The sequence below is a fragment of the Theobroma cacao genome, chromosome 5 (assembly GCF_053813885.1).
Source record: "Theobroma cacao isolate CCN51 chromosome 5, ASM5381388v1, whole genome shotgun sequence".
NCBI lineage: Eukaryota > Viridiplantae > Streptophyta > Magnoliopsida > Malvales > Malvaceae > Theobroma > Theobroma cacao.
In genome coordinates, this window is record NC_142643.1 from 2,096,196 (window position 1) to 2,124,004 (window position 27,809).

Sequence of the window (27,809 nt, forward strand, 5' to 3'; positions counted from 1 at the left end):
CTTCTAATTTTTCTCCAGCCGATTTAAACCCCTAGAATTCGAGAGAGAATCCAAGAGAGTGCGGTTAAAAGAAATGGGGAGAGTGCCGGCTTGAAGCTTGAGGAGTTAAGGACATATGGAAACAGCTCGGAGAGTTTTTAATTAATGTAATTGGCTGAGGGCCCGTTCGTTTGGTGAGGAACTGTACGAAAAGGAAGGCAAAAGTTGAAGGATTCTGAATATTCTTATGATAAATTTTGTTTCGTATCTTTCCGAAAGGAATCAAAAGTCTTCAAATGAATCGAAGGTGATGACACCTGATGCTAAGACGGAGGACGATGGAAGCAGAACACGAAGAATTTTTCTTTATTTTGATTGGGTGTCCAGCGGCACGATGCACATGGGGACAATTTTGGTTTCAAATCATGCATTTGTTTATTATTAAAATGATTGATCTCTTACAACAAAACATAATTACCCATTGGATTCATGGTTATGTCTTTGGGTTTCTGCCTGCATCCCTTCTGCAATTGGAAATGGTTGTAAGAGCTAACATGAGGCGAATTTTATATGGAAATTTTGGCCGTTCTTGCAGAAAATCCGCTTTACGCTAGTTGTTGAAGAGTACAATATGTAAATCTCACCTGGTAAATTTCTCAAATTCAGTCGGTACAAGGGAAAATAAAAGCGATTAATGCCTAGTGCAACATGCACTCTGTACTAAAATCCTAAGCATTGCTTTATAACATGGTCAAGAAGAAGATAAATATTCCTGTTCTGGTGAAAGAGCAATGTATCTGCACACTGAAACATGCTGGTCGATTAGAACAATGCGTCTGTGCCTGAGAAATTAAATGTGGAAGAGGAAATCTGCTCCTCCGCGCTAGAAAAAAGAAAGCAAAGGGTACCATAATGCACTGATATAAGCCGGAGTACAAGCATTTCATCCTGCGGAATTTCTGTCAAAATTGTGATTATATTCTTGTCCATCAGCAAAAGGATATGAACTTGCACTTGAAATAACATTGAACGCCAACTTTATATAATCAACAATGAGGCTTCTGCATTTGCTACCAGTTTGTGGAGATAAATTTCATCTTAACGAGAAAGATTTCTTAGGCTTTTTGCTGTCCAGTATGTTTCCAAGAATGGCCAAAGCATCTTGAAATTTACGAATTCTAAGGAAACCCCTTATGATGGAAACCTCGCTGTCTGAGCAGTTTGCTTTCTCCATTACCATATCAATGAGCTTTACTAAGGTGTCCTCCATAGATAATGAACAAAGTCCTTCAGCCAGCATGTAGAATGATGAGAATTCAGGTAAAAATCCTTTCTGAATCATCTCGACTACAAAATCAACAGCTTCTCCAATTGGTCCTCCACCATTGCAAAGGCCACGAAATACTATCTTATATGATATGGCATCTGGAGGATCACCCTTCTCCAACATCTCTCTATAAAGCCTCATAGCTTCATTGGTTCTCTTCCGTCTAAATAGTGCTTGAATAACAGGGTTATAAGCATGTGGCGTCAAAGCCATCCCTTTCATCTGTACAGTTCTAAGGACTCTTGTTGCAACATCTACCCTACCTGCCTTACAAAGGCCTCCAATCAGGGTTCCATAGGTGACAATATCTGGTTCACACCCATTTGAAGTCATGGTTTGGACGATATCCACAGCCTTTTTAATATCCCCAGCCCTGCAAAAGTATGTAAGCAGAGAATTGTACGTGAACTTGTCAGGCTTCAATCCTTCCATTAGCATCTGGTCCATGAGCTGAGCAGCCTCCTCCACCCTCCTGCTCTTGCAGAGACCATCAATGAGGGTGTTATAGGTCACTGAATTTCTTGAAACCCCTTGAATTTCCATTTCATCAAAGATTTCCTCTGCATCTTGAATCCTCTTGTTTTTGCAGAATCCATCAATCAAAGTATTATAAGTAATAACATTCCGAGCACAGCCACCTGACTCCATTTCTTTAAGCAGGCTTAAAGCTTCTTCTAGTTTCCCTCTACAACACAAGCTATCAATCAACATATTGTAGGTAAATTCATCAGGTTGGCACCCTTTGTTCTTCATCTCCTCAAACAGTTCCATAGCAATACTATGATTTCTTGTCAGGCACAGACCTTGTATCAAAGAATTAAAGGTGCAAACATCAGGAAAAATCCCCTTACTTGTTAGTACACGAGCAAGTTCAGTGGCTTCTTCAACTTGGTTCTCCTTACACAAGGTGCTAATCAAGGTATTATACGTAACAGTGTTTGGTGAACAATCCCTCAATATCATTTGGTTTAAAATTTCCACTGCCTCCTCAATCTCGCCAATTTTACACAATCCAGAAATCAAAGAGTTGTATGTAAATATATCCAGATCAAACCCGTCTTGAAGCATCGCATCCATGATCTCCAAAGCATGTTTAACATAACCTGCCTTACACAAACCATTCACCAGTGTATTGAAAGTGAATTGATCTGGATAAAACCCTTCATTCGTCATTATCTGTATAAAATCCAACGCCTCCTCAATCCTACCTTCCTTACAAAACCCATGTACCAAAACATTCACAGTCACATTAGTAACTTGTTGTCCGGCTTCCACCATTTGTTCTCTAATCCTCAATGCACCATCCAAATTACCTTCATCAATAAACCCTTGCATTATCGTGGTAAACGTTTTCTCATCAGGGCTTAAACCATAACTAGGCATTTCTTCCATCATTAAAATGGCAGGCCTAATTTGATGTGCATTACATAAAGCCTTAATTAAAATGTTGAAAGTTGAAACATCAGGGTTCACCCCTCTACTAACCATTCCATTATGAGCAGCTTCTACTAACTTTAACTTATTCCCATCCACTAGAACATTCAAAAGGAAATTATAAAAATGGGTGTCGGACTTTAAACCAAACTCACTCTCCATCAACTCAACAACGTCAAGGATTTCATCGTACAAATCAAAATCGGCATAACTTTCGACAAGAATCAGGAATGTACCTCTACGAAGTTCACAGCCAGAGAGCTTCATTTGTTGTAGAATATGCTTCATAGAATCAAAGGAGCCGTGTTTTCCAAGCCTGGTGAGGAGTTCTTCGTAGATGGATAAGTTTGGGGTGAAATTGGGCTGCTTTGAGGCCCAATCGAATAAGCGAAGAGCAGAGGATTCATCGTTTTGGCGGCGGAGGGTGTTGAGGAGTTGAGTGGGAGTGAAATTGTGGGAGAGAGGAAACTGGGTTTGGTTTTGTTGAGTGGATGAGAAGGAGATGGACAAATACAAAGTGGGTTTTTGGAAGAAAGGGAGGGATGGAGAGTAAGACCAAGGGTAGCATTTGAAACATGTAGAGGAAGACATTTTTCCCTTTATGTGTTTCAAGGGAGAGAGAGAGAGAGAGCTTCAGCTCGTGAGGGAGACGAGAGTCATTTGCGGTCGTTTCTCCTGCCGTGTCTGACAAAGCAATCCATAAACAGGGAGAGTGAGAGAGGAAACAGAAACGACGCCGTTTGGGGAAGGTTAAATATTTTTTTTGGCCTCTGGAATCTGGCCCAATACCAAAATGAAGAGCCCATTATATTAGTTTTTCTCTTTGTTTTTTCTTTTTCGACTCCGAAGTCCGGCCCAGAAATTAAACTATTGAGTCATTGACTAAATATACCCTGCTTGGTGTTTGATTCCATCGTAAATTTTAGCCTCGACAACAAAGCATTCCTCCTCTTGCACTATAGTAGTGGGTTAGTGTAGAGTTACCAACAAGTCACTTTACTTGTGAGCTACTCCAATTCGATTTGTTCATTGTCAAATTAAGTTAAAGTTGCTCAAATAAAGTGTCAGAACCAAATTAGAGTTTTATAACACTTGATTCGAACAGTTTTTACTACAAGTAATTAGGGATGGCAATGAGTATTCTATTACAGGACACTCAACCCAATTACATAGAGTTAGGATATTTTATAATCAGGTTCGAGTGAGATTCGGATAGTGATTTTACTACTTATATCGAGTTCGGATGCCCAATACTTTAACTATTTTATATTTTTTTAATTTATGTAATTAAATACAAATCTATATTGTTAATTAAATTAATTCATGAAACTATTATTAATTAATTTATTTATAATATCTTTTAATACATATACTCTATTTATTGTATTAATTTATAAAAAATATAATAATTATTATTATTATATATACTTTTAGTATATATTTTTTAAATATATAAAAATATTTACTTTCTATTTTATATTAATGTTACAAAAATTAAAACTTATAATATTATTAATTATAATATATATACCTTTATTTATATAAACTTATGAAATATATACTTTAAAAAATTGTGAGATTAAAACAGTTTTGGTACCTAGTTTTTTTTTTAATTTCATATAATTAATAACAAACCCATATTGTTAATTAAACTTGTAATGTTGTTTAAATTGTTGTTTGGATATTTGTTTTTGATTATTTAAGTTGATATTTGAGATATTTATTTTTAATTATTTAAATTTAATTTTTATTATTTGTGTTTTTATAAATTTAATTATTAATGAATTATATGAAATATGAATGAAAATATTATTGTATATAAATACTTGTACGAATTCGTGTTTGAGTAATTAGGTATCCATGAAGAGCATATTAATAGTTTTTTTACATAATCCGAGTTTTTAAACAGGTTCAGATAATTATCGAGTAGTGAATATATATTAAAATTCGAGTTAGAGTAGTAAATTTAAAAAATATTTAAATAATTATAAGATTCAGATATTTTATTTACTAATCAGATTTAAATATATCAAAGTTAACGAATACGCTACTCATTGATATCTTTACAAATAACAAGCTCGAGTCTTGAATTTTTTTAATTGAGTCGAGCTCGACCTTGAATATTTTAATTGGGCTGACACTGTATAAGCTAAGCTCGGCTCAATCACACCCGGCCCTAGGCTTAGACAGTTAGGCAAGTGTTCACGCTGGCAGGTTTACAGCAAGAAACGCATGATCCTGGAAAGAATTTAAAGGCCCAGGCATTATGTAAACAGTCCCACCAGACGTCCATAGATGAATATTGGGAAAATGTAGTGCTTACTTAAAAAGAACAGACATAATAAAGCAGTCGTTAGTCCCGTTTCCACCAATTAAACAGCCCATAAGTCTGCAACTCGAGGAGATCCAAAACTACGTTCACCCAAGTCTCTCATGATGCACCAGGGATGAACATCAAACATTGCCATATCACTATCCTTTTTAAAGTTTTACACGATTGATAATATTTTCTTTCTTCATTCCAAAACCCTGGGTCCTATCACAACATTAGACCAAAATAAAATCATTTTAAGACAGCAAGGTTCAACCTGAGGACTAAAAGCAACTAAACAGATATCGACAGCAATCCATTACCTAGGTTCACAACCAAACAACCGACCCTCAACAAGTCAAACGAGAGAAATAGTTGAACATGATAAGCATCATTACTAAAGAACAAGTTGCCATCCAATCATTTGGCCAACTCTCTTATAAACAGCCAAAAGTAGTTGGTAAAGCTCTGTAGACAAATTACCTTTATATGCCAAGCCCCTTCAGCCACATCAATTCACAAATTCAGTCTACCAATAAGCAAAAACATGGATTTAGTTTCATCAGGATCCAAGAAGTTTGATAGAGTAAAATGTAGAACTTGTACAAAATATGTTTGCAAGAACCATAATCGGTCCTCCGAACACATTAATCTAAAGTCATACAGAACGGCAAAATTTCAGTGACTCGAAAGCCATGAAAGCATGCCCTTTAACACTCCAAAATAAATTGACGAGGGTCAATATTCCAAAAAACTTGAAAATGAACTAAAGGTGTTGTCTAACCCCTCACAAACAGTTACATATTAGCTTGAAGAGATAAGACTACACAAAGGCACTCAACACATAAGGTCTATAGATAACAAATCACATATACCCGAAAGCACAGGTTTATCTTCGAGACTAATAAAAGCCTATGGCAATACTTGGAAATTTGTGTCATAATTCTCCAAGTTCACCATTCCACAACCTATAAACATTTCACTCAAGTAAAAGACAAATGGAGGAAGCCCCCATTGCAAGGCCTAAAAGCTCCATACTCAGCTAGCACGGCTTTTGATAACATCAAGACCCATCTCAGTTGGATCTGTTGCTTGCAATTCCACCTGAATTCCATCCAGTTCTCTCTTGAATCTGTCTTTGGAGCTAGCATATATCATCTTACTCCTGACCCTTGATGTATCAGGAGACCTTCACAGGACAACAATGTAATAAGTACAAAGGGCAACAACAAAATACCAGGCAGTAAAGATAATTCAGAAGATCAAGAAACTTGCAGTACCATGCAATGAAAAAAATCCTGCTCTTTTGGACATTCTCTGGCGTTAGAAAATCAAAATCATACACAGCATATCGACATTCATCAGCAGGAAGACTTTTAGCAAAATCCTCGTAGCTCTGGGCTGGCTCACCAAGCTTCTCAACAATAACTTGCTTCTGCTTCTCCTCAATTTTGAAAACGATGAAGCGGTAGGTCCTTTTTGCCTTAAGCTCCAAAAACTTCAACTTGCACTCATCGTGCACAGCCATTCCTGATGCTGCATTGGCCTGAGAATAAGACAACATCACATGACAAAACATCAAATATCTGAGGCAATTTCAATGTTTCATTATATCAACTGGATACACCTGAAACATCAACATTTATCCTAAAAAGGAATAAAAAGAAGAAAAATCAAAATGAAACCATCATCAACTAGTCTCTCACTCTCAATCAGCATAATTTGGCCCTAACAAAGTGGAGGATAACACCACAGAACAACAACGCGCACTTCAATACCCTTTACACTAGATTCTAACATGATCTATTTCAGCTGCCTCCTATGTTGGCAAAACATGGTGTAGCAACAACATCGCTTTAAGATACAGAAGCATATTGGGCTCATTCTTACATTGTCTTGAGAACAACCTAATTAAAATAAATAAAACAGCTGTTTAGGCTCAGCCATGGAGTGTCAAAGTTTATTGCTCCCGACCATAGTTTATGTTTTGGACAAACAACATTTTAACCGTGGATTACAAAGACTAAGATTTCCTTGACTTTTTTGTTCGTTTTTCCTGTAATTGGGAAAAAAATAATAAGGGAATGGAGACAGAAATAACAACAAACAAAAATTACAAGGATCCAAATTAAATGCGCAGACAGATTGAATCAACATATTAATTATTAAACAATTTAAAAATCAGTAGCCAAGAAACAAAAATAATTGAAAATCATATGACCTTAAAACAGATATCAAAACATATTAGATTAACTGAAAATCCAGCAGAATCCAATGGCTAAATACGCTGGAAGCTAGATCAGTGACAGTTCCATTTCAGCACAAATTAAGTAAAGCTAATTCCATATAAATAAAATCAAATCACTAAAATCCACAGCATCAAACCACAAATTGCAGATTATAAATCCTACGATCTAGAACCTCAAAAAAAGAACTAAATAAATAACAGATAAAATCAGTCGAGTTGATGCAGGAAAATTCCACAAATATTGCTAGCATCAAAGCTTCAACAAAGAGATAATCAACCAATCAAACAACATATTTAGTAAAGAAAAATCAACAAAAAGTGACGATCCACTAGGATTCTAAGAAATTAGACAATAAAATCAAGAGATTATTTCATGGAGAAATTATTTAAAACCAAAACGACGCAGCAGAAACATTACCATCTCTTTTCGGTTTGTTTGGAAACGACGATAGGGGATCGCGATCGACGGAGGAAGAAGAGGAGGAGAAAATGTAGATAGAAAGAGAGCTCCTCCGATGACGAGGGGGAAGGAAGGGGATGTTAAAAGGTCCTTTTATTTCGGTGACTCTGCCCGGCGGAGAATTAATATCCTGGTTTTATTGTATGCTAAGTTAGCCCACGAAACATTCTGTATCTAATTGGGTGCTGCCACGTCGGGTACGGTTTATAGTGGGCACGTTTTGTTTGGTTTTGTGTCGTGATCATGATTAAGCACTGTATACCACGGGCTGCGCTTGAGCTTTGCAAATTGGCGGCTTCGTTTCACTCGGCTGATTTTCGCGGCTTCTTCTGTTCATTTTTGTCTGAAATAAAATTTATTTCTCATAGCTTATTTTATACATTATAATAATCATTAGACAAAAATTGATAATGAAAGTACCTTTTATGTTTAAAATTTGTTTATTTATTGATTTAAAAAAAGAACTGATGAGTTAAAATAACAATAAAAACTGTTAGTTCTATTCATATAATCTTTCGATATTTATACAATGAAATATTAAAATTATAATAAACTATTATTATTTGTTATTAATTTAGAGATAAATTAAAATTCTCATAATTAATTAATAATTTAAATTTAATACTAATCAAGGTTGTTTGATAAATTAAAATTTAATACTAATCATTTGTTATTTTATACTCACTTGATGTTTACATAACGTTAATGTAAATAATAAAAAATATCACATAATTATATCATCATCCATTATAATATATCACAATAAAACGTTAGCGTCGTGTGACATATAATCATAAGTGACATTTTGAATAAGTTAAAATAAAAGTATAATGATTTATTTTATTTAAAATATAAATATAAAAATTTATTTGATTTAAAATAAAATTATAAAAGTTTAATTGAATATAATAAAAAAATTTTAATAATTTAAAAAATTTTAGGTATTATATCTAAAATTTAATATAATTAAATAAAATTGACTAAATGCATTAAATAACTTTTAAAATAAATTTTCAAATATATTATTCAAAATTTTTAAATGATTTATCAAACAAATCTCAAATGAAAAAGTTGCAACATTGATAAAAAAAACTTGTTTTCAATATTAACCAAACAAAATTCTAACAATGCATTAAAAAAGTCTAGTCTTTTTCTCTCAAATAAAGCATTGAAAGCTTCTATTGATAAAAAAAAATAAAAATAAAATATTATTAAATTGTGTATATTCAATTAACTCGTAGCAGTGAAGGTTTGGCTTTTGTTCTGACTTCTAAGCCAAGCTAGCTGGTACGCGAATAGAGAATTAGAGAAATTTGTTGCTTCGTTGAATATTATTAAGGTGTTGGACTAATAATGGCAACTTCTGTATACTTACAATTAAGCAAGCTCAAACCCATCTCTCTAAGCCAATGTGGAAATCGTCACGAACACCTGGGTCGGGTCCACCGCTCCACTCCCATTAAAAGATTCTCTCCCCCCTTCCCTTTTTCTGCGTCAATCCAACGCTACCTCCTCCCCTCTTACCATATTTTCTTTATTTGAAATTTTTTCATAATTGGCAGCCTCATTCTGCTCTTTTCCACGCGTTCTATCCTTTTTGCTCAAAAGACAAAATAGCAAGCGTTTTATTACTAAAACACCTAATTATTATTATTATTATCAATTATTTTGATGAATGAATATATAATTTTTTTCCCCTTTCGTAAATTTTTATTAAAATCGTGATAAATAAACCTCACAAAAAAAATCCTTTTACTTATTATTAATTAGAGATACTTTAAAAATTTAAGTATAATAAAAGTGTCTTTAAGACAAAATAAAAAGTTGTTAAGGCAAGTCGCCTTTGTTGACCCAAATATAGGAAAGAATAGCTGGAAAATTAGGTGGACAAGTTGGCTCAAAAGGAAGGTTATTTAAGAGGTATTTTTGATAACAGTTTAGCCCTCGGAAATCAAAAGTAGGCAACGCTGGGACAAGACAACGGAGGGCTTAAAATTGTCGAGCATTTTAAAAAGGTTTTTTAGATTGCCTCAGCACCAGACACGGGGTCGGGACTCCCCTTTACCATAAATAGAGCGTAAGCACATGTCACATGACATGCACATGGCAATTACAATGTACCAAAGGAGGCATTGGAATTGAAAATTTCGTCAGTCAGAAATCTTAAGTACTAGTTCGGAATTAAAATTCTTCTTCTTCATTAAAAAAATTAATTAAAAAGTTGATAATAATACAATGAACAATTTGGAATTTAAGTTACCAATGTATTTGGAAACTCGATTGTATGAGTGAACTAGAAAAACAATATCGATTTTTATTTATTAAACTTTGATCGATCGATTTGTTTGTGATCGTAAAGTAACGGTTTTAACATTATATTTAACATATTGACAAATCGTTTGAAATTAGATTTAATAATGATAATGATATTTATATAATCGATCACGTATTTATTATAATCGATCTATTATCTTAATCAAATAAAAAAATAATTAAAAATTGAAACTCGAATCAAGTAAATTAGGATAGGGAATAATAAATTTCCATTGTAACCACATCAAAATGGTTGATTTTAACATGAATATATGAAACTTATGAACAAGTTTCTTCTTTCAATGTAGTACAACGGATCCACATAACACAAAAACAAAAATAAAGCAAAACGACTACCCGATCAAATACTTAAAGATAACTTATTCTTATAACATGGTTCAACTTGTAGCGTTTTATTCTTATACATTGGTTCAACTTGCAGCGTTTTTGGGTTCATTGTCGTCTTTGGCTACATTTTCCTTGGTCTCCGCCGGTGCCGGGGCTGCAGTCGGAGGAGGAGGAGGTAGGGCACGGGCACGAACAGTCAGGGAAGGTGGCGCTTGGTTGGTGGGTGGTGCAGGAAGCTTATTATCTGTTGCATTATCAGATAGGGGAGCCGACAGGTCCTCGAAGGACACGAAAACGCTTTGCGATGGCTTCCTTTGGTGGCGGTTGGGTCTCTGAGACATGTTTCTCTCGGCAAAAGATCAAGCAGAAAGATTATGAAAGTTTGTAATGGGAAGAAAAGAGAAGTGGAGCTGTGATTTCTCGTTGGTACACTCTTGACTAAAACTTTGATTCGTTATATAAAGAGGAGGCGTTAGTAAACTAGGAATTGTGTGGGTTCTATATATGGCAAAATTATCTTGCATCACTACAACGCCAATTTTTGATTCTAACAAATAATTACTTACCAAAAATTTCATACCAACCAACAAATGATATAAACACATGTTGTTATTTATATTAATTTTATGTCACATGATACTTAAAAAAATTCAAATAAATTTTTATTTTTTTATTGTGTTCAATCAAACTCGACTAAAATTTTTATAACTCATGATTAATTAATTAAAATGTCAGTTATTGTTTCATATAGTAGCGGACCCAATGTCAGTTATTATTTCATGAAGTGGTGGACCCAAAATTTTATGTGGACCCAAGATTTTGTGCGGACCCATAATTTTACATGAACTTAAAATTTTGCATGAAAAGTAGTTAAATGGTAATTATGTAAGATTATCGATCTATATATATCAAATTATATACATATTAAAAAATAAAGATTAAGAGATGGCGATTGTCATTTCCGCCATCACTTTCGATTTGTATTTGATTTCAATATTGAGAAAAAAGAAATTACAAAAATATCATTAAAAAAAATTAAAATCATAAAAAATATAAATGAAGGTTACCCATCTTATAATGTACAGATATGCAAAAAGGGAAAATGAATTAATTTTCATGCACTTCGAATTTATTGAGAAGTAACAACATAAATTAATGAAGTCTTGGGTTGGAATTGGTTTGTCTTTTGGGTATAAATATTTACTAAGTGCCAGAAATAGATGCATGTATTCATGTAGAACATAATGTACTTGTTCAACATAATGTTAGATTCTTCATTTTAATGAGCAAATCTTTCCCATGTGAAGTGCACCTGACCCAAAACTTAAAGTGTTAAAATCCTTTAAGAACAGTGGAGGTTCTGCTAATCTGCCCCAAGAGCATCTCTTCTGTTAATAATTTTTTTTTTAAGAAAAAAAAAAAAAAGAGTTTCAAAGCATCTCTCGTTGATTGTTGGAAATTTCCTCCGTGCATTAAATGAAGGATTTTCCGTATACTAATGAATGGCTCTCTTCTCTTTTGTAAATGGAATTTATTAGGTGGATCAAATATTTTTTTTAAAAATGATAACGCAATAAGATATATGTAAATTATGAAATATACAAATATGAATTTAATTAAAATTAAATTATTCATATCTTATTGAATTTAATTAAAAATTAATATTAATATATGAATCATGTTCAAATTCAATTATTAATGCATTTAAAACTGTGAACTCGACTATTTAATAATGTAAAAATTCCGCAGAAAAGCAAAGCCACAAGACCACAAACTATAGTGGATAGCTCCGTCACAAGGATGGTTCAAGTTTAACATCGATGGGCTGCATCTAGAAGTATGAGAGAGGCGAGAATTACCTGAATCTTATGTGATGAGAAAAGTTCAATAAAGGTGATGTTCTCCAAATCAATTAGCATAGGTGACTCAAACCTAATAGAAATATCGATGATTAGAAAGACGTTAATCATTTTTACAGCCTCGAAATGGTGTCACTCAACTAATTTGTATATCGAAAGCGATTCTCATGATGCAGTGACTTGGGCAAATAATCTTTTTAATGCCCCTAGGAGGATGAGAAAGTGACTAATACATATGGACAGTTTGAAAAACAAAATTAAAATGTGAAAGATTTCACATGTCTTACGAGAAGCAAACAGTGAAGTAGCACTTGCAAAAACGAGAGTACAACGCAATGAAGAGCTTCTTATTACGTAATAGGTCATAAGGTTATTTTTTACCTCACGAACAGTTACTTAAAGCCTGTTTAGTTTGATTTTTTTCTAATTTAAAAGTTATTATGAAGTTTTTATTAAAAATAATAATTTTTAAAATTAAGCTAAAGTTATTTAGTAAATTTATTTTTATAAGTTTTTTTATAAGTTATAATTTTTGTTAAAATTATCATAGAAGGTATTTTTTTCTTTTGAGAGTGTAATATTATAATTATTTTTAACAGATGTTCATATTTTTGAAACAAAAATAAAAACTTTCTTGTATTTTTAAAGAAGAGAAGAAAAAGCTCTTTATAGGAGCTTTTCCTAAAGCTCCTCATAAGAGCTTTTCCTAAAGCTCTTTTTTTTTATTTTATTATTTAAAAAAATTATTTTTTTAAGAGCTTCTCAAAATTTATATTTGGCCTGATTTTTACTTTTAAAAGGTAGATAAGCTGAAAAAAAACAAAACCAAACAAACACTTAGTAATAAAAACTTTTTAAAAAAAAAATTAATATAACATAGCTATAAATTTTGATATATCCAAATATTAACTTAATTAAAATTAAATTATTCATATCTTATTGGAACTTCATCAAAAAATTATACTTAATATATGGATCATATCCAAGCTCGATTATTAATACATGTGAAACCTTGAACTCGACTATTTAATAATATAAGATATCAGTAAATTTTGAGGTATCCAAATATAAACTTAACTAAAATTAAATTATTCATATCTTATTGGAACTTGAGTAAAATTTAAATACCTAATACATGAATCATATGCATGTTCGATTATTAATACATGTAAAATCTTGAATCTGACTATTTAATGATATCAGGTATTTGTAAATTTTGAGATATTCGAATACAAACCTAATTAAAATTAAATTATTAATATTTTATTGGAACTTCACTAAAATATAATGCCTAATATATGAATCATATCCAAACTTGATTACTTATACATGTAAAACCTTAAACTCAACTATTTAATAATGTAAGGTATCCAAATATGAACTTAATTAAAATTAAATTATTCATATCTTATTGGAACTTCATTAAAAATTAATACCTAATATATGAATCTTATTAAAGCTTGACTGCTAATGCATGTAAAACCTTGAATCCAACTATTTAATAATGTAAGGTATTCAAATATGAACTTAATTAAAATTAAATTATTCATATCTTATCGAAGCTTGATTAAAAATTAATGCCTAATATATGAAACACATTAAAGCTCAATACATGTAAAATTTTGAACCTGACTATTTAATAATATAAAATAGTTATAAATTTTGAGATATACGAATATGAACTTAATTAAAATTAAATTATTCATATCTTTAGGAACTTGACTAAAACTTAATACCTAATATATGAACCATATCTAAACTCGAATATTAATACATGTAAAACTTTGAACCTGATTATTTAATTATAAATAATATGAGTGCGAAACTATTATAAAATTTGGCTAGAAGCTAAGTCTGGAATAAAAAATAATTTAGTATGTATAGTAACAATGAAAATTAAAATAATAAATTAAAGTTAAAAATCATGTTTAAAATAATTTAATTATAAATAATTTGTAAATAGTCATCAAAAGCCCAAAAGCAAAATTGGGGTTCATCGTCGAAGTCACTTGAGCAGAAGAAGCCCCCGAAAAGAAGAATGGACTTCGTCCAGGCCCAGCGTAGTAATGAAGATTAAAACGTCAAACCGTCTGCGACCAATAACAATTGCTAGCGTCTAAAGGCAATTAAGTTTTAAGGATAAAATCTCAGCACACGTGTCCTCTAAATGACAGTTCATCGAAATGTTGTCTCAGGTGTCCACGGCAGTCCCCACAGTCAACCACGTGGTGGTTTCTCATAGGTTCTTTTATCCACAGGTCCCACCAGACATCCACTCGTCTTCTAGTTATTTCCAAATATCGTCAGCAACATTTTCAGTTTTTTCTTTTATTTTCTCTCTCACTCTCTATCTTCTTTATTTCTTGTGAAGAGTTAAATCTCGACCGCGAACCAAGCTTTTTTTTCCTTCTGGTTTCTTGCCGCCCTCCACGTTCCCTCTACAAATTCCATTTTTTCTTTCCACATAAAACAAAAAATCAAAAACCCTAACCCAAATCTTTCGCGCTTATTTTTAACCCAAACTGAATAATTCTTTTTCTTTCTTTCTCTCTTTCTTTTCTTTTAACTTTCCACGAATCTCAGATCGGCGAGATTTCAAATCTGGCTTTTCAATCCTCGTGCATGCTGTATTCTTCGATTTATGTAGATTTTCGTTGATTCTTGGATTTGTATAGGTAGTGTGTTCGGTTAAATCTCCATTTGGCGAAGTTATATTTCATATTCAAATGGCGGTTAAGCGGTTATTGAATTGATATATTCTTCGTTTGTTTTGCAGTTAGGTTTTTTTTTTCCCTTTTCTCGCATATTGTGAAGAATCTCGGTTTAGCATTGCTTTGGAGGTGCAAATTCGAGTTTCCAATACGAATTTGGATTCAAGTTTCAGCATATAAATAGATAGTGAAACTGTTGGGTTCATTACTTTCTTTGTGTTTCCACTTTTGAATGCTATCGTTATCAGAAATTGGGAAAGAAATTGTTGTTGAATGGAAGAAGAAGGAGCTTGTTTGGAAAGCTCAACAGAGGAAATTATGGAGAATGTAAATAGTACAAAGCCTGAATTGAAGCGAGACCTTGAATTTGTTGAACCCGAACCACAATCCGAGCCGGAGGCATCCCCTAACAAAAAACAATCGAAAGAAGTGTCGAATGAAGATATTCAATCAGAGGTCTCGAATCCAATTGTTTCTCCTAAAGAAAACACGTCTAATTTTTATGACATAAGCAGTAGAAACCAAGTTGGTTGCGGTGAGGTTACGTCTCTGTGTTCTGGGAATTCGAGCTCCGAGGAGACTCTCAGTGATAGTTCTGAAACTGGTGATACCTCTGGTGTTGTGTCGAGTTCCCATGTTACATTGGAAATTCCGAAGCATTTGAGTTCGTCGGGGATTAGGAAAATTACGTTTAAATTTAGCAAAAGGAAGGAGGATGATAATGAAACGTCAGTTTCAGTTGGTGGGGAATGCATGAATCCGGAAAATGGTTCAATTGAATGGAGTAGTCGATATTCTTGTGCTCCCAATATGGAATTGAAAATGTCTAAGAAGGTTGTTCCTAGTAACTACCCTACAAATGTTAAGAAGTTGTTAGGAACTGGCATTCTTGATGGAGCCCGAGTGAAGTATATTTCTATCTCGATGGCGGTAAATTGTTTTTTTTTTTTAATTTAAATTGAGGTTAATTTTGTTTTTGTAAGTGTTAATTTATAAATGAAAGTTATTAACATTTATTTTATGATTGTCAGAGAGTGCTGGATGGAATTGTTCATGCGGGTGGATATTTGTGTGGGTGCTCATTTTGTAATTTCTCTAAAGTAAGTCACTCAATTGTTCTAATTATTACTCGCATTATTTTTCCTTTTAGTGCTTGTTATGTAGTTTTTTTTTAGCTGAATGGTTGTGTGGTGTGTGAGTAGGTGCTCAGTGCTCATGAGTTTGAGCAGCATGCCGGTGCCAAAACTAGGCATCCAAATAATCACATATTCTTGGAAAATGGAAAGCCAATATATAATATTATTCAAGAACTAAAGAATGCTCCAGTCAGCAGTCTGGATGAAGTGATAAAAGATGTTGCTGGTTCATCTATAAACGAGGAGTCCTTTCAGGATTGGAAAGGTAATAATTTCTGTTAATGCTTTGAAGGGGTTTGTCTTGGTTGGGTGTAGTTCTACCTCATACAGTATATCAGGTCTTTTCGATTTCTTGAATGGATTTGTAATTCTTTTTTTTTTTTTCTTGAAATACTGCTTATTTGATACACTGCAAATTCTTCTGAAAATAGAAGAAACAGAAAGATGAGGATTGAATTAGAGGACAGCCATTTTACTTGAGGTTGCTTCCCTTACATGTTATGGGCAAGTGTATTTAGGGTCTCAGGCTTCCAAGTCTAGATATGCAAATCGACCACAAAACCATAGAAGAGGATAAGTATCTAGGATCAGGTTGCTTACGTGTACATAGTAGCTTATCCGATACATCCAATGCTTGTAAACGTTAACATGGAAATTTATGAGAGTGCAATAATGGAAATTAACTCTAATTGGGAAAGAAATGTCTGGATATAGACTAAATCAGAGGACAGCAATTACATTTGAGGTAACTGCCGTCAGATCCGGTTGGCATGTGTAAAGTTTAAGCAGAGAAGGTAAGTAAGAGTGGCCCACTTAAGCAGTGGTTGCGAGAATTAAAGAAACAACGCAGACTCTTCTGCCCTCTCACATGTAGTTGTGCTATAAGAAAACTTGATTCTCTTTCCCCCTTTCTGCAATCTCATTGTGTTGGAAGTCAGGGCGGAGTTTTAGAGTTAGATCTCAAATCAGCTTTTCCAGGAATATTAGTAGAGATATTGTCAACCTGCTTACAGGAAGGAAAACCTGATTTTCTACCCTGCCAGAATACAGCCACTTTTTTTTCCTCTCCCTATTGTTCAGGTTTTGACATAGTGTTATGTTCTGCAGCTAGTCTTCAGCAAAGTAACGGAAAGGTTGAAGCAGAGAAGAAATATAACATGAAGTTTTCTAGTTTGCCTAATTCTCGAAGGTAAAGCGATCTCAAGTTTTTTGGTGACTTCTATTTCTATTACCTGCTTGTTTCAACTTTTAAAAATTTTTCCTTCAGTATCCTTATCTGATGACAGGTTTATTGAATCCAAAAGCGATCTTAAGTTTTTTGGTGACTTCTATTACTATTACCTGCGTGTTTCAACTTTTGAAAATTTTTTCTTCATATCCTTATCTGATGACAGGTTTCATTGAATCCATTTTCTTGGGTTTCAATCTGGATAGGATTGTACTCTGTTGGTTTTATCCTTGGTGCTTAGTGGAATTGAATCTAGCATTTGAATGTCACGTTTGCTTTTTTGATTTAGTTCTCATAGGAGTTGTTGGAGAGAACTTTTTTTTTTTGACTAATTTACAAAAGTTGCATGATTAATACTAATCTTGAGGAGGGCTGTTCTATATGACCAAAGAAGCTTTATTTTCTGTTCTTTTCCCAAAAATGCTTTTGAGAATTGTTAGTTTTTGTGTTTGAATGGTGATTTTTGGTCTTGTTCTTTGATGATCAAATTTCTAATGATAATGATATTTATTTGAACTTTCAGATGCTTCGGTAAATCTGTAGGAGAAAGGATGGGGCCAATTTCAAGTGCTTTAATGCAGAATAACCCTGTTAGACAGTAAGTATTTATGGAGACTGTGGAAGAGTGGAAAAACATTCTGAAAAAGTTTGTTCTCTTGCACTCCTCCCTGTATAGTGTCTATGTAGCTTTCCTACGTGGTTTCTTCCGCTTTTGGTGATGCATGTTATTAGAGCATTCTACATTTCTCATTAAACGGGTTCTTTTGTCCTTTTACTTTTCCACACTTCGCTAACATTCTACCTTTTTTATAGGCCTAACTTGTGCGTTTCTAGCTCAGTCTTGCAACAAAAGAGAACTGCTGAAGGGGTGACGAAGAAAAGGTATGCTGTGGCATATTGTGCTCCCTCTCTATGTAAATTATAGATCTGCCTGAATTAAGCTGGAATTTCTTTAAATCGTTGGCAGGGATAATGATTTACACCGGTTGCTTTTTATGCCGCAAGGACTTCCAGATGGGGCTGAATTGGCTTACTTTATCAAAGGACAGGTGTGATGTTTTTTAGGAAATAAAATGGTTCATTGGCAATAATTTATGCCTCTTAGTGACAGCAAGTTTTCTTTTCAGAAGTTACTTGAAGGCTACAAGCAGGGAAATGGTATAGTCTGCGGCTGTTGTTTGAAAGAGGTAAGTTTCTAATTTATTATCAATTTGATGCTAGGTCACCTCTCTCATCTATGTTTTTCTTTTCTTTTATTTGTTTTGGTGTGAGCAGCTTAGCCCTTCACAGTTTGAAGCACATGCTGGAATGGCTGCCAGGAGACAACCGTGAGTGGTCTTTACAAAATTTGATCTTTCCCTAGTATGTTTTGAGTGATTCTTTGTTAATTGTGTTTCTTTTCACAGGTATCGTCACATCTATACATCTAATGGAGTGACACTTCATGATATAGCGTTGTCATTGGCAAACGGGCAGCGCATTACAACTGGTTACAGTGATGATATGTGTGCACTATGTGGAGATGCTGGAGATCTGCTTCTTTGTTGTGAATGCCCTCAGGCTTTTCATCCAGGTGTGTAATTTTTTTTCAGCCCTTTTTTTTGTTTAAATAGGTACTTGATTTACAGTTGATGTTACAAAAATTTGATACTGGCTGGCCTACATACTTACTTCTATGTTTTTCATGATACTTCATGTAACCAGTTCATTTACTACACATTGCATGTGACTCAGGATTTGAAGCTCTAGTTGGCTTTGTGCATTCATGCCGAAAGATAATCATGATTGTCTTTCTATGAATTATTTTCAAATAATAAAATGGTGGATGTAAATGTCAGCTTAACTTATTGTCATTTCACATCTTAGTTGTAAAAATATGTTTGATACTGAAATCTGTATGTTGTGTCCTGATTTTTCTTTTTGGAGTTAGGTTTTCTTTCATCATTAATTCCATTGAATGTCTTTGTTGCAGCTTGTTTGAATTTACAGCACCTTCCTGAAGGCGACTGGCATTGTGCAAATTGTGCAGATGGACATGGTCCTGGTAGAAAAGCTGTTTCAGGAGCAAGACCAATCCTGATACGATTGAAACGAGTTGTTAAAGCACCAGAATTTGAAATTGGTGGCTGTGCAATTTGCAGGTTGGTGCCTCTGGATTTTTTAATTTGGTTCCAGCTTATTCTGTTCCTGAGCATACCAATATATTAAAATATGAGCTTGGATGTGTGAGTAAATTCTTCCATCTATATTTTTGTAATTATTTATCGCACAGTGGCATGCTGGAATTGTTGATGGAGGGGCTTTTTATGAGTCAATACTCTCTTGATAGTTTCTTATTTGGATTTTCTTGTTCCTGGTTTTTCTTTTTCCATTTCATTTATGGATTTCTTACATGTTTACTGCTTTTAGTCATATCTGTTACTGATATACGTGTTATGAGATGATTATTATTATTTTTTGTCAGGGCCTTTGACTTTAATGCCTCTGAGTTCAATGATCGAACAGTTATTCTCTGTGACCAAGTATGTGCAGTTTACCAATCCTATTTCTGTTGAAGCAAGCATTTCTTTTGGTGTAACATTATTTGTCTTTTTTTTTTTTTTGTCCTTTCTTAGTGTGAGAAGGAGTTTCATGTTGGTTGCCTGCGGGATAGTGGACGATGTGATTTGAAAGTAAGTCTGAAATGTTCTGGCAGATTAATTATTAACAAATACATTCTAGTTGAGGTGTTTAATTTTTTTTTTTTTATGTTTTTGCTCTGCACAACAGGAAATTCCCAAGGATAAATGGTTCTGTTGTGATGACTGCAACATGATTTATGAGGTTCTCCAGAGTTCTGTTTCCAATGGGGTGCAAATAATTCCTACTTCGTTCTCAGATATAATCAGAAGGAAGCATTTAGAAAAAGGATTATTTATTGATGGAGCCATAGATTGTGTTCAATGGCGAATAATGAGTGGAAAAAGCCGTTATCCTGAACATCTGCCATTACTATCTAGTGCAGCTGCAATATTCCGAGTAAGTTTTTTTCTGATATGAAACATATTAGCTTTCATTGTATATGTTACTTTTTGACCAAACTTTTTGGTCATAACTGGGAGTTTGGTGTGTATGATGATGCATGTTAATGAAACTTTACAATTTGTAATTTGATCTGAGCTCAGGGCATTGAGTTGTTATGACTTTTGAACAATGTATAAAGGGAACTTGTTCTTGGAGTGAATACAGATGGGTTCACAGACATGTTTGCAGGACTGCTATTTGCATATGCCTTTATCCACATTTCAGCTTATAGTTTTAATTAAAGCAGTTGAACTTCTTAAGCATACAATAGAGGAGGTTGGGGTACAAAGAAATCATGAATCTTGGAGAGTAGGATTGCTTATACATTTTTGTGCATGTATAATTGATGGCTGATGGATAGTATTAACACCTAGCTTAATAAAAGAAAAATTGTACTTCTCTGATCAAATTGATGAAAACCCATCTGTCCAAATCATTAGAAGTGCACTTGAGGTAAAGCCTAAAAGATAAATTAATTTGGAACTGAATTTGATTACAGTCAGAAGTATTTGTTTTTTCCATGGGATTTTTGTGAATATACGTACATATATATACTAGCTGCCTTTAGATGATTGATTATCCTGCAGATATTTTATTTATTTCTGTTGTATTTAGCAATTGCCTGTCTGCTCAAGGTTTGCACTTCCTTTTTGACAGGAATGTTTTGATCCCATTGTTGCAAAATCTGGTCGTGATTTGATTCCTGTCATGGTTTATGGGTACATACTGATTCTTCCCCCCTCCTACCATTTAGATTGTTCCACTGTTTTACTTTCTTTTTTGCCTTCAAAGAAAATTTGAAAAACCTCCTTATGATCAGAAAAAGTGTTCTCAAGAAAATGTTTATATCTATACGTAGTTAAAAGGACATTTTGCTTGATTTATCAAAATTTTTGCACCTCAATGTGATCGCTAACAATGTCAAGAGAAATAGTTTACAAGTAGTCTGGTTTATTCTGACTGGATCTGATGATTCCTTGAACTTTTTTTAGGAGAAATATATCTGGACAAGAGTTTGGCGGAATGTATTGTGTGGTTTTGATTGTAAGGTATACTCTCTCTCTCTCTCTCTCTCTCTCATGGAGGATGGGGTTGCAAGGTGTTCTTGTCTTGTTTTCACTCTATTATTTGATTGCTGTATCAATTTATTCAAGGTGCATATAATCCATGCACAGGTCTGTTGTTGTATCAGCTGGTCTTCTTAGGATATTTGGTCAGGAGGTTGCTGAGCTCCCTATAGTGGCTACAAGTAGAGAACATCAAGGAAAAGTAAGTGCTTTAACAGATTGGACTAAGAATATGCTGTGTTGCTGCTGCCAACTTTAATCCTCCTCTTCTAGTCTGTTTGAAGTTCAATGCAATTCTATATTCAACTTTTACTAATTTGTCACCTTAAAATGCTTAAATATGGACCACCAACACTGCTACACTCTCGCTTAGTTTGTCGATTTTGTTCTGTTCTAAGCACAATGCAATGCCAATGTCGACCCATGCTAACTTATCATCTTTGATCTTTGCCATAGGGATATTTCCAGGCATTATTTGCTTGTATTGAGAGGTTACTAAGTTCCCTGAATGTGGAAAACCTGGTGCTCCCTGCAGCTGAGGAAGCTTTGTCAATCTGGACAAAGAAATTCGGCTTTACAAAGATGAGTGAGCAGCAAGTAAGTGCATTCTAAACCCTTTACCTGTTCGTACCAAATATTAAACAAGAGAGAGTTAACCATTGTAAACTTAATTTTATGTTCAGTTGTTCGAGTACCAAAAGCAGCTCCAGTTGACGATCTTCAAGGGAACATCCATGCTCGAGAAAAAGGTGCCGCCGATGGCAGAATGACTCCATTCATCTTGCCAGTAACCTCTCATCAGAACAACCGGACCTGGCATTAGTTACATTTGCTTTTCCCTCCTTTTGTATAATCGGTGGGAAAAAGTTTCCCTTTATTTCCAGTTTAATTTGTTAGTCGTACAAACTAGAACTTAAAAAAGTGAACGATTTGGTAGGGGACTCGGCGGGAACATTGACCGCAATCAAATCAAACAAAGGCATTGCATGCAGCATGCTGACTTTAAGCGTGCGTGAGGCAAGAAAAGTTTTATATCCGTTTTTCTTTTGGTATTTTTTTAAAAGCTTTTTTAATATGTGAAAATGATAAAAAAAAAAAAGAATAATTTTTTAAAAATGTCTTCGTGCTTCTCTTTCTAAAATGGAAAACCGAAGAAAAACAAAAAAGGATGAGCTTATAACGGCTTGTCCATAATTTTCACATGTGCTTTGTCTTTTTTTTTTTATTTGTTAGATAGTATTAATTGTTATTATGGAATGAAAGAAATATTCCTTTAGTCTCCGTTTAGAAAGCATAAAAATGCTTTATGAAATAGTCTTTTTAGGTAATTTTAGTGATTGAAAGTGGAAAAATGCGAAAATGGGTGTAAAAAATTTCAAGTTCCATAGAATTAAATGTATAGATTTACAGAAATTGTGTTATATTTTTTGATATAAGATAATTTGGCAAAAACAGATTTTTTATTAGAAGTAAGCAATTGAACAGTCCGATGTGTTATATTTAAGGATTAAATATTTTGTAAAAAAACGATTAATACTAATTAAATGTAAAAGATGATTGGACTGATCAAATATTGAAATATTTGATCGGTTTAACTTTAGATTAAAAAATTAAAATTTTTTCATTTGTAAATTATAATATTAAAATTTATAAATTTTATACATAATTATAAAATAAGAAATACAATTAGTAATGAAATTATATATCTTATGTAAATTTAAAAATAATATATATAATATTAGTGTGGTTTTTTGGTGAGTTTGATATAAAAATAAAAATCAAATATTGATCAAATAAATTAATTAGATCAAACTCCTTAAATTAATAAATCTAATAAATCAATCGAATCGAATTATTTTACTCAAATCACATTCGATTTGGTTAGATTATTAATCTGGTCTAATTTTACTCACCTTCACTCTTTATTTTTTTTAACGAGATTCGTTTAATTCTTTCTTCTTTTAATTGTTATTTTTCTCAAAAAATAATTTTTTAGTATATTTAAACAACAAAACATATTAAATTTTCACTTAAAAATTTTTAGCAAGATAATTTTTTATTACCAAACATAGTAGATGGATACATTTTTACTTGCAGATGCAGATGCTGACAAAGAGCAACATTTTCTTCCCAATCTTTTTCCCTCTGTCCATATATTCCTCATCAATTTATATATGATTTATCTATATTTATATTCCATAATAGTAATTTCTTATTTTTCCAAAAAAGCAAGGGATTTTAAGTTTTACACTTTAAAAAGAAGAAAAAAATTGATTTCAACTCAAAATCACATATGCTCCTTTTATTAAAAATTTAAAAAATTCTCACGAGACTCTACCTAACGTCATTAATAAACAAATAGGAAAGAAAAAAAAATAATTAATCGCTTGTCAATTGTATATCAAACGGCCAGGACGTTCCGCCGCACCCGGCACTTCATAGTCACGCAAGCAGCGGATCACTCTGTTACTGGAAGCTTCGAAGCTTAACCGACGTCTAAACGGAGTTTAGCAGTCCACTTTCAACAATTTAAACGCATAAACCCTTAAACCCTAATAGAGCCACATTGCTTTTATTTTTCCAACTACCGTCGGCTTTACCTCTTTTGACTCCGTTCCGATGGCTTTCGCTTCCAGATTCCGCCGCATCCTCACCGGCCCCTCCCCTCTTTGTTCTCAGTTCGCTTCGGTTCGTCTCAATTCGACTCTAACTTCCCCGAAGCTCTTTATCAGCGGTATTTTCACATTTCCTTTGTTTTTCCTTGGTTGTCATTTCCATTTCTTAGTTTAACATTCAGATTGCAAATTTATCTTTTTATTGTGTTATGAAAATTGAAAGAAAATTAGAAGGACAATGGAAGCCATCTTATAAAATTAGGGAAAAAGTGATTAAATTATAAAAAATAAATGCTTACATAAGATGCTAATGGTAAGCTAAGGTGTGAAAATTGGAGAATTTATTTTTTTTCTGTTGAATTAAACATAAAAGCATAAACTTATGGGGATAATCAAGCATTATAGGCGTAACCTCTATGAAAAACTACCACTTCTAATCAGAAGATGGGTTAGTAGGGAAAAAATCTATAAGAAAAAAGTTTGATACTTTAGTATGAACCATGTTGCCTTTCTTACTTACTTATTTACGCCACACAGAATTTAGTGTTTCCCTTGTCTTTAGTCTTAATTGTGCACTGCAATCACTTTATTACTGAAGAGTAGGTCTACCGTTTTGTGCCGTGCTATTGTGCCTATGGACCTTTCCAACCAGAGGTTCCAAGTTCTGATGGTTTTTGTAACCCTGAGGAGTCCTTGCAATGTGATAACTGGTTCAGGGTCCTTAGTCTTCATGGGAAGCTAGCATTCATTGGCGGTTAAGGATTTGTTTGATTGAGGTGGTGCCTCGTGAAACCTAGTATAATAATTGGCATTGGATTAGTTGGATTCAGGTGGCATCTCGTGGAGCCTGATAAATATCTTGTGGTAACACTAAGTTCAATGCTATTATCCATTATGATTGATTGGCATTAAAATGACAATTTTTCAGGCGAAAGGAAAGGATTTTGTGGACTACTGATTTCTTTGTCCACTTAATGGTCGGATGTTGTTGTCAAAGTGCCAACTTTCAAGCATGTAAGTCTGACGGCTTTGAGTGGTAGCAAAATCTATAGAAATAGTTTTCTAGATGCATTAACAGTTGTAGGGTTGTTGATAGCAAAATCTACAAAACAAAGGATTGAAGTGGTGTCTGTCGTGTTGTGCCATGCGATTGTGCCTATGGACCTTTTCCAACTAGAGGTTTCAAATTTTGTGGCATCTTCTATGATGATTTTTATAGCCCTGAGGAGTCCTTGCAATGTGATAACTGATTCAGGTCCTTAGTCTTCATGAGAAGCTGGCATTCATTGGGGTGTTAAGGATTAGTTTGATTGAGGTGCTGTCTAGTGGAACCTAGTATAATAATTGGCATTGGATTAGTTGGATTAAGGTGGCATCTCTTGGAGCCTGATAAATATCTTGTGGTAACATTAAGTTCAATGCTATTATCTATTATGATTGATTGGATTTAAAATGACATTTTTCAGGCAAAAGGTAAGGATTTTTTGGACGGCTGATTTCTTTGTCCGCTTAATAGTCGGATGTTGTTGTCAAAGTGCCAACTTGCAAGCATGTAATTCTCATGGCTTTGAGTGGTAGCAAAATCTATAGAAATAGTTTTCTAGATGCATTAACAGTTGTAGGATTGTTACTGGCTTGCGATGGCTTCTTTTGTGTGATGAACTGCCCTTTCTTTTTGTTTGGCTGCTTTCTGGTTACACAAGGGTTTCAAAAGAAAACATTCAAGTAGATAATGTTGAACCTAGTCACAATTGTGGGTTAGATGGAGAATGAATAGCATTTGTATAAAAGTGGCTGGAAAGCTCTGAGAGTGGCTTTGTGTCTCGATATGCGTGTGGATCAGATGCGTATTCTCTTGTAAATTGTTGAAAATGAGAGGTTGTAACTATGGATAGAGCAGAAAGGTGAAAGTCCTGTCCTTTCATTTTCACCTTTTCATTTAACCCAAGATCATGTCTAGGTTCAACCTATTTTATTCTCTGAGACTGTAAGGTGCCCATTTGTTTCCTACTGTAGAAGTGGAGAAGACAGTATAAATAACTAGAGCTGGCACTTACTTTACCAAGCAACAAGAACTAAGTGAAAGGGTATGCCAGGTGCCCACTAGAGTTCCCCTGGGCACTTCAGTTGATTTCTTTAGAGCTCAAAACCTCTTAGCTGTCTACTGAAGTGTTTGGGGGAACTCCGGTTGCCATCTGAGACAGTTATAATTAGGATGGGGAAAACATTATCTGTCTGGATTATGGATATTCCTAATTGCAGGGATGAAGCACTAGGTCTATAATTCAAAAGGGATTTTGGCTCACATATGAATTGTGTCATATGTAGGTGCATGCTGAAATTTTAGTTAGCTTCACCCTTTTTCTCCTTAAGGTGGTGGTGTTCCTGCAGGAGGAAACTAATGATTGAACTTTACGTCATACCTTTTTTTTTCTTATATTTCATTTATTTGTTCCTTTTATTATTGTCTGCTGACACTTTTTGTATCACAAACGCCCCCTATCTTCATGTATTAAACAGGTCTTTCAAGGGAAACAACAGATGAACAGTTTAACGAGGCATTCACCCCATTTGGCCAGATTGTTGAAGGTTTAATTCAACACCGCACTTTCCCTTCCTCATGCCATCACTTTTTGCTTTGATATTTAGAGTTAAGTTTCTCCACTGGCATGCTTCTTCCTTCTGCTTTCATCCTGATATACTCTTTAAATGTTCTTGCAGCCAAAGTCATAAGAGATAGAGCTACTGGAAGGTCGAAGGGGTTTGGTTTTGTTACATATACAGCCATCGAAGAAGCTGAGAAGGCTAGAGAAGAAATGAATGCCAAGTTCTTGCATGGATGGGTTATTTTTGTAGACCCTGCCAAACCAAGGGAACCCAGAGCTCCACCTAGGTCAGAATCTGAGTCGTCTGAATTTGGTTTCAGAACAAACAAAACTGTTGGATGGTGCGGGTAGTTGAGACGAACAAGGACAGGGCCATGGAGGGATTTATTTGAAGGCTAAGATTCATATATTACCTTATGTTTTAGCAAAAGAAGTTGAATCAATGATTTATTCATTCTGGGATGGGGAAAACTATTAAACCTCTTTTGTACTGAATTCATTCTGTTTTGCTTCTTGGAGCTGTTAATTATACTGTGCTAAAGGTTCAATAGATACATGCAAGCATTCAAACTCATAGAAGTTTCTACTTACGATATTATCCCTTTGATCACTCAAACAAACTTTCTAAGTATAGCTACTAAACATACTATGGTATCAATACCAAGAAGGGCATAGCAAAGTTCCTTGATCATCGAAACAGATTGATATTTTTGTTATTTGTTTTCTTTTTCTGTAAAATATGAATAGAAAGCAAACTGTAAAAAACAAAAGATAAATAATAAAAAGCAAAAACAGCAACCAAACGGAGTCTTAATGAATCTAATCCAAGGATTCCTTTTAAGGGCACGGCATTCTAATGCTCACAAGTCGTAATGTATTCAAATAAGTTTTTATATTTTTATTATATTTAATTAAATTTTTATATTTTTATTTTAAATTAAATAAATTTTTATATTTTATTTTAAATTAAATAAATTTTTATATTTTTATTTTATATCAAATAAGTTTTTATAACTAATGACTGATTTAATTAAAATATTATTTATTATTTTATATCATATAACGCTGACATAGCACTAATGTGATATATTAATATATCATAAT

General features: G+C 33.6%; 4 protein-coding genes across 6 annotated transcripts; 2 read left to right on the top strand and 2 right to left on the bottom strand.

The window, feature by feature from the left end:
• Positions 1–7: 7 nt before the first annotated feature.
• On the bottom strand, positions 8–3,430 carry MEE40 (Pentatricopeptide repeat (PPR) superfamily protein). 2 transcript variants are annotated; one of them, XM_088806067.1, is made up of 2 exons: positions 2,977–3,430; positions 8–2,838 (listed from the first exon to the last, which is right to left on the bottom strand). In XM_088806067.1, exons 1-2 carry the CDS (start codon positions 3,329–3,331, stop codon positions 1,073–1,075), a joined length of 2,121 nt encoding a protein of 706 aa, XP_088662193.1. In that variant the 5' UTR covers positions 3,332–3,430; the 3' UTR covers positions 8–1,072. The 2 variants fall into 2 exon arrangements, with proteins under 2 accessions (XP_088662193.1, XP_007027088.3); XM_007027026.3 differs by having other exon boundaries at positions 8–3,430.
• Positions 3,431–5,603: 2,173 nt separating this feature from the next.
• On the bottom strand, positions 5,604–7,873 carry LOC18597803 (actin-depolymerizing factor 2-like). Its single transcript, XM_007027028.3, has 3 exons — positions 7,718–7,873; positions 6,332–6,597; positions 5,604–6,240 (listed from the first exon to the last, which is right to left on the bottom strand). The coding sequence occupies exons 1-3, from the start codon at positions 7,718–7,720 to the stop codon at positions 6,090–6,092; spliced, it is 420 nt and encodes a 139-aa protein (XP_007027090.2). The 5' UTR covers positions 7,721–7,873; the 3' UTR covers positions 5,604–6,089.
• Positions 7,874–14,618: 6,745 nt separating this feature from the next.
• Positions 14,619–22,518, top strand: LOC18597805 (Acyl-CoA N-acyltransferase with RING/FYVE/PHD-type zinc finger domain-containing protein). Of its 2 annotated transcripts, none has more exons than XM_007027030.3 (20): positions 14,619–14,954; positions 15,056–15,920; positions 16,022–16,090; positions 16,193–16,391; positions 17,234–17,315; positions 17,878–17,952; positions 18,168–18,236; positions 18,322–18,403; positions 18,482–18,541; positions 18,630–18,682; positions 18,761–18,927; positions 19,327–19,495; positions 19,819–19,876; positions 19,970–20,026; positions 20,124–20,372; positions 21,075–21,136; positions 21,410–21,466; positions 21,593–21,686; positions 21,941–22,081; positions 22,168–22,518. In XM_007027030.3, the coding sequence occupies exons 2-20, from the start codon at positions 15,264–15,266 to the stop codon at positions 22,252–22,254; spliced, it is 2,487 nt and encodes an 828-aa protein (XP_007027092.3). In that variant the 5' UTR covers positions 14,619–14,954; positions 15,056–15,263; the 3' UTR covers positions 22,255–22,518. The 2 variants fall into 2 exon arrangements, with proteins under 2 accessions (XP_007027092.3, XP_007027094.3); XM_007027032.3 differs by having other exon boundaries at positions 18,485–18,541.
• Positions 22,519–24,013: 1,495 nt separating this feature from the next.
• LOC18597806 (RNA-binding (RRM/RBD/RNP motifs) family protein) lies at positions 24,014–27,284 on the top strand. Its single transcript, XM_007027033.3, has 3 exons — positions 24,014–24,218; positions 26,620–26,688; positions 26,821–27,284. Exons 1-3 carry the CDS (start codon positions 24,104–24,106, stop codon positions 27,054–27,056), a joined length of 420 nt encoding a protein of 139 aa, XP_007027095.1. The 5' UTR covers positions 24,014–24,103; the 3' UTR covers positions 27,057–27,284.
• Positions 27,285–27,809: the final 525 nt, after the last annotated feature.

Bases quoted from the DNA above. Each gene is read 5' to 3' on its own strand.
- LOC18597806 (XM_007027033.3), top strand. From the start codon at position 24,104: ATGGCTTTCGCTTCCAGATTCCGCCGCATCCTCACCGGCCCCTCCCCT. The intron at 24,219-26,619 runs GTATTTTCACAT...TGTATTAAACAG, and splicing joins CCCGAAGCTCTTTATCAGCG to GTCTTTCAAGGGAAACAACA. The intron at 26,689-26,820 runs GTTTAATTCAAC...ATGTTCTTGCAG, and splicing joins ATTTGGCCAGATTGTTGAAG to CCAAAGTCATAAGAGATAGA.
- MEE40 (XM_007027026.3), bottom strand. From the start codon at position 3,331: ATGTCTTCCTCTACATGTTTCAAATGCTACCCTTGGTCTTACTCTCCA.
- LOC18597805 (XM_007027030.3), top strand. From the start codon at position 15,264: ATGGAAGAAGAAGGAGCTTGTTTGGAAAGCTCAACAGAGGAAATTATG. The intron at 15,921-16,021 runs GTAAATTGTTTT...TATGATTGTCAG, and splicing joins ATATTTCTATCTCGATGGCG to AGAGTGCTGGATGGAATTGT. The intron at 21,137-21,409 runs GTACATACTGAT...AACTTTTTTTAG, and splicing joins ATTCCTGTCATGGTTTATGG to GAGAAATATATCTGGACAAG.
- LOC18597803 (XM_007027028.3), bottom strand. The intron at 6,241-6,331 runs GTACTGCAAGTT...TGTCCTGTGAAG, and splicing joins AGGATTTTTTTCATTGCATG to GTCTCCTGATACATCAAGGG.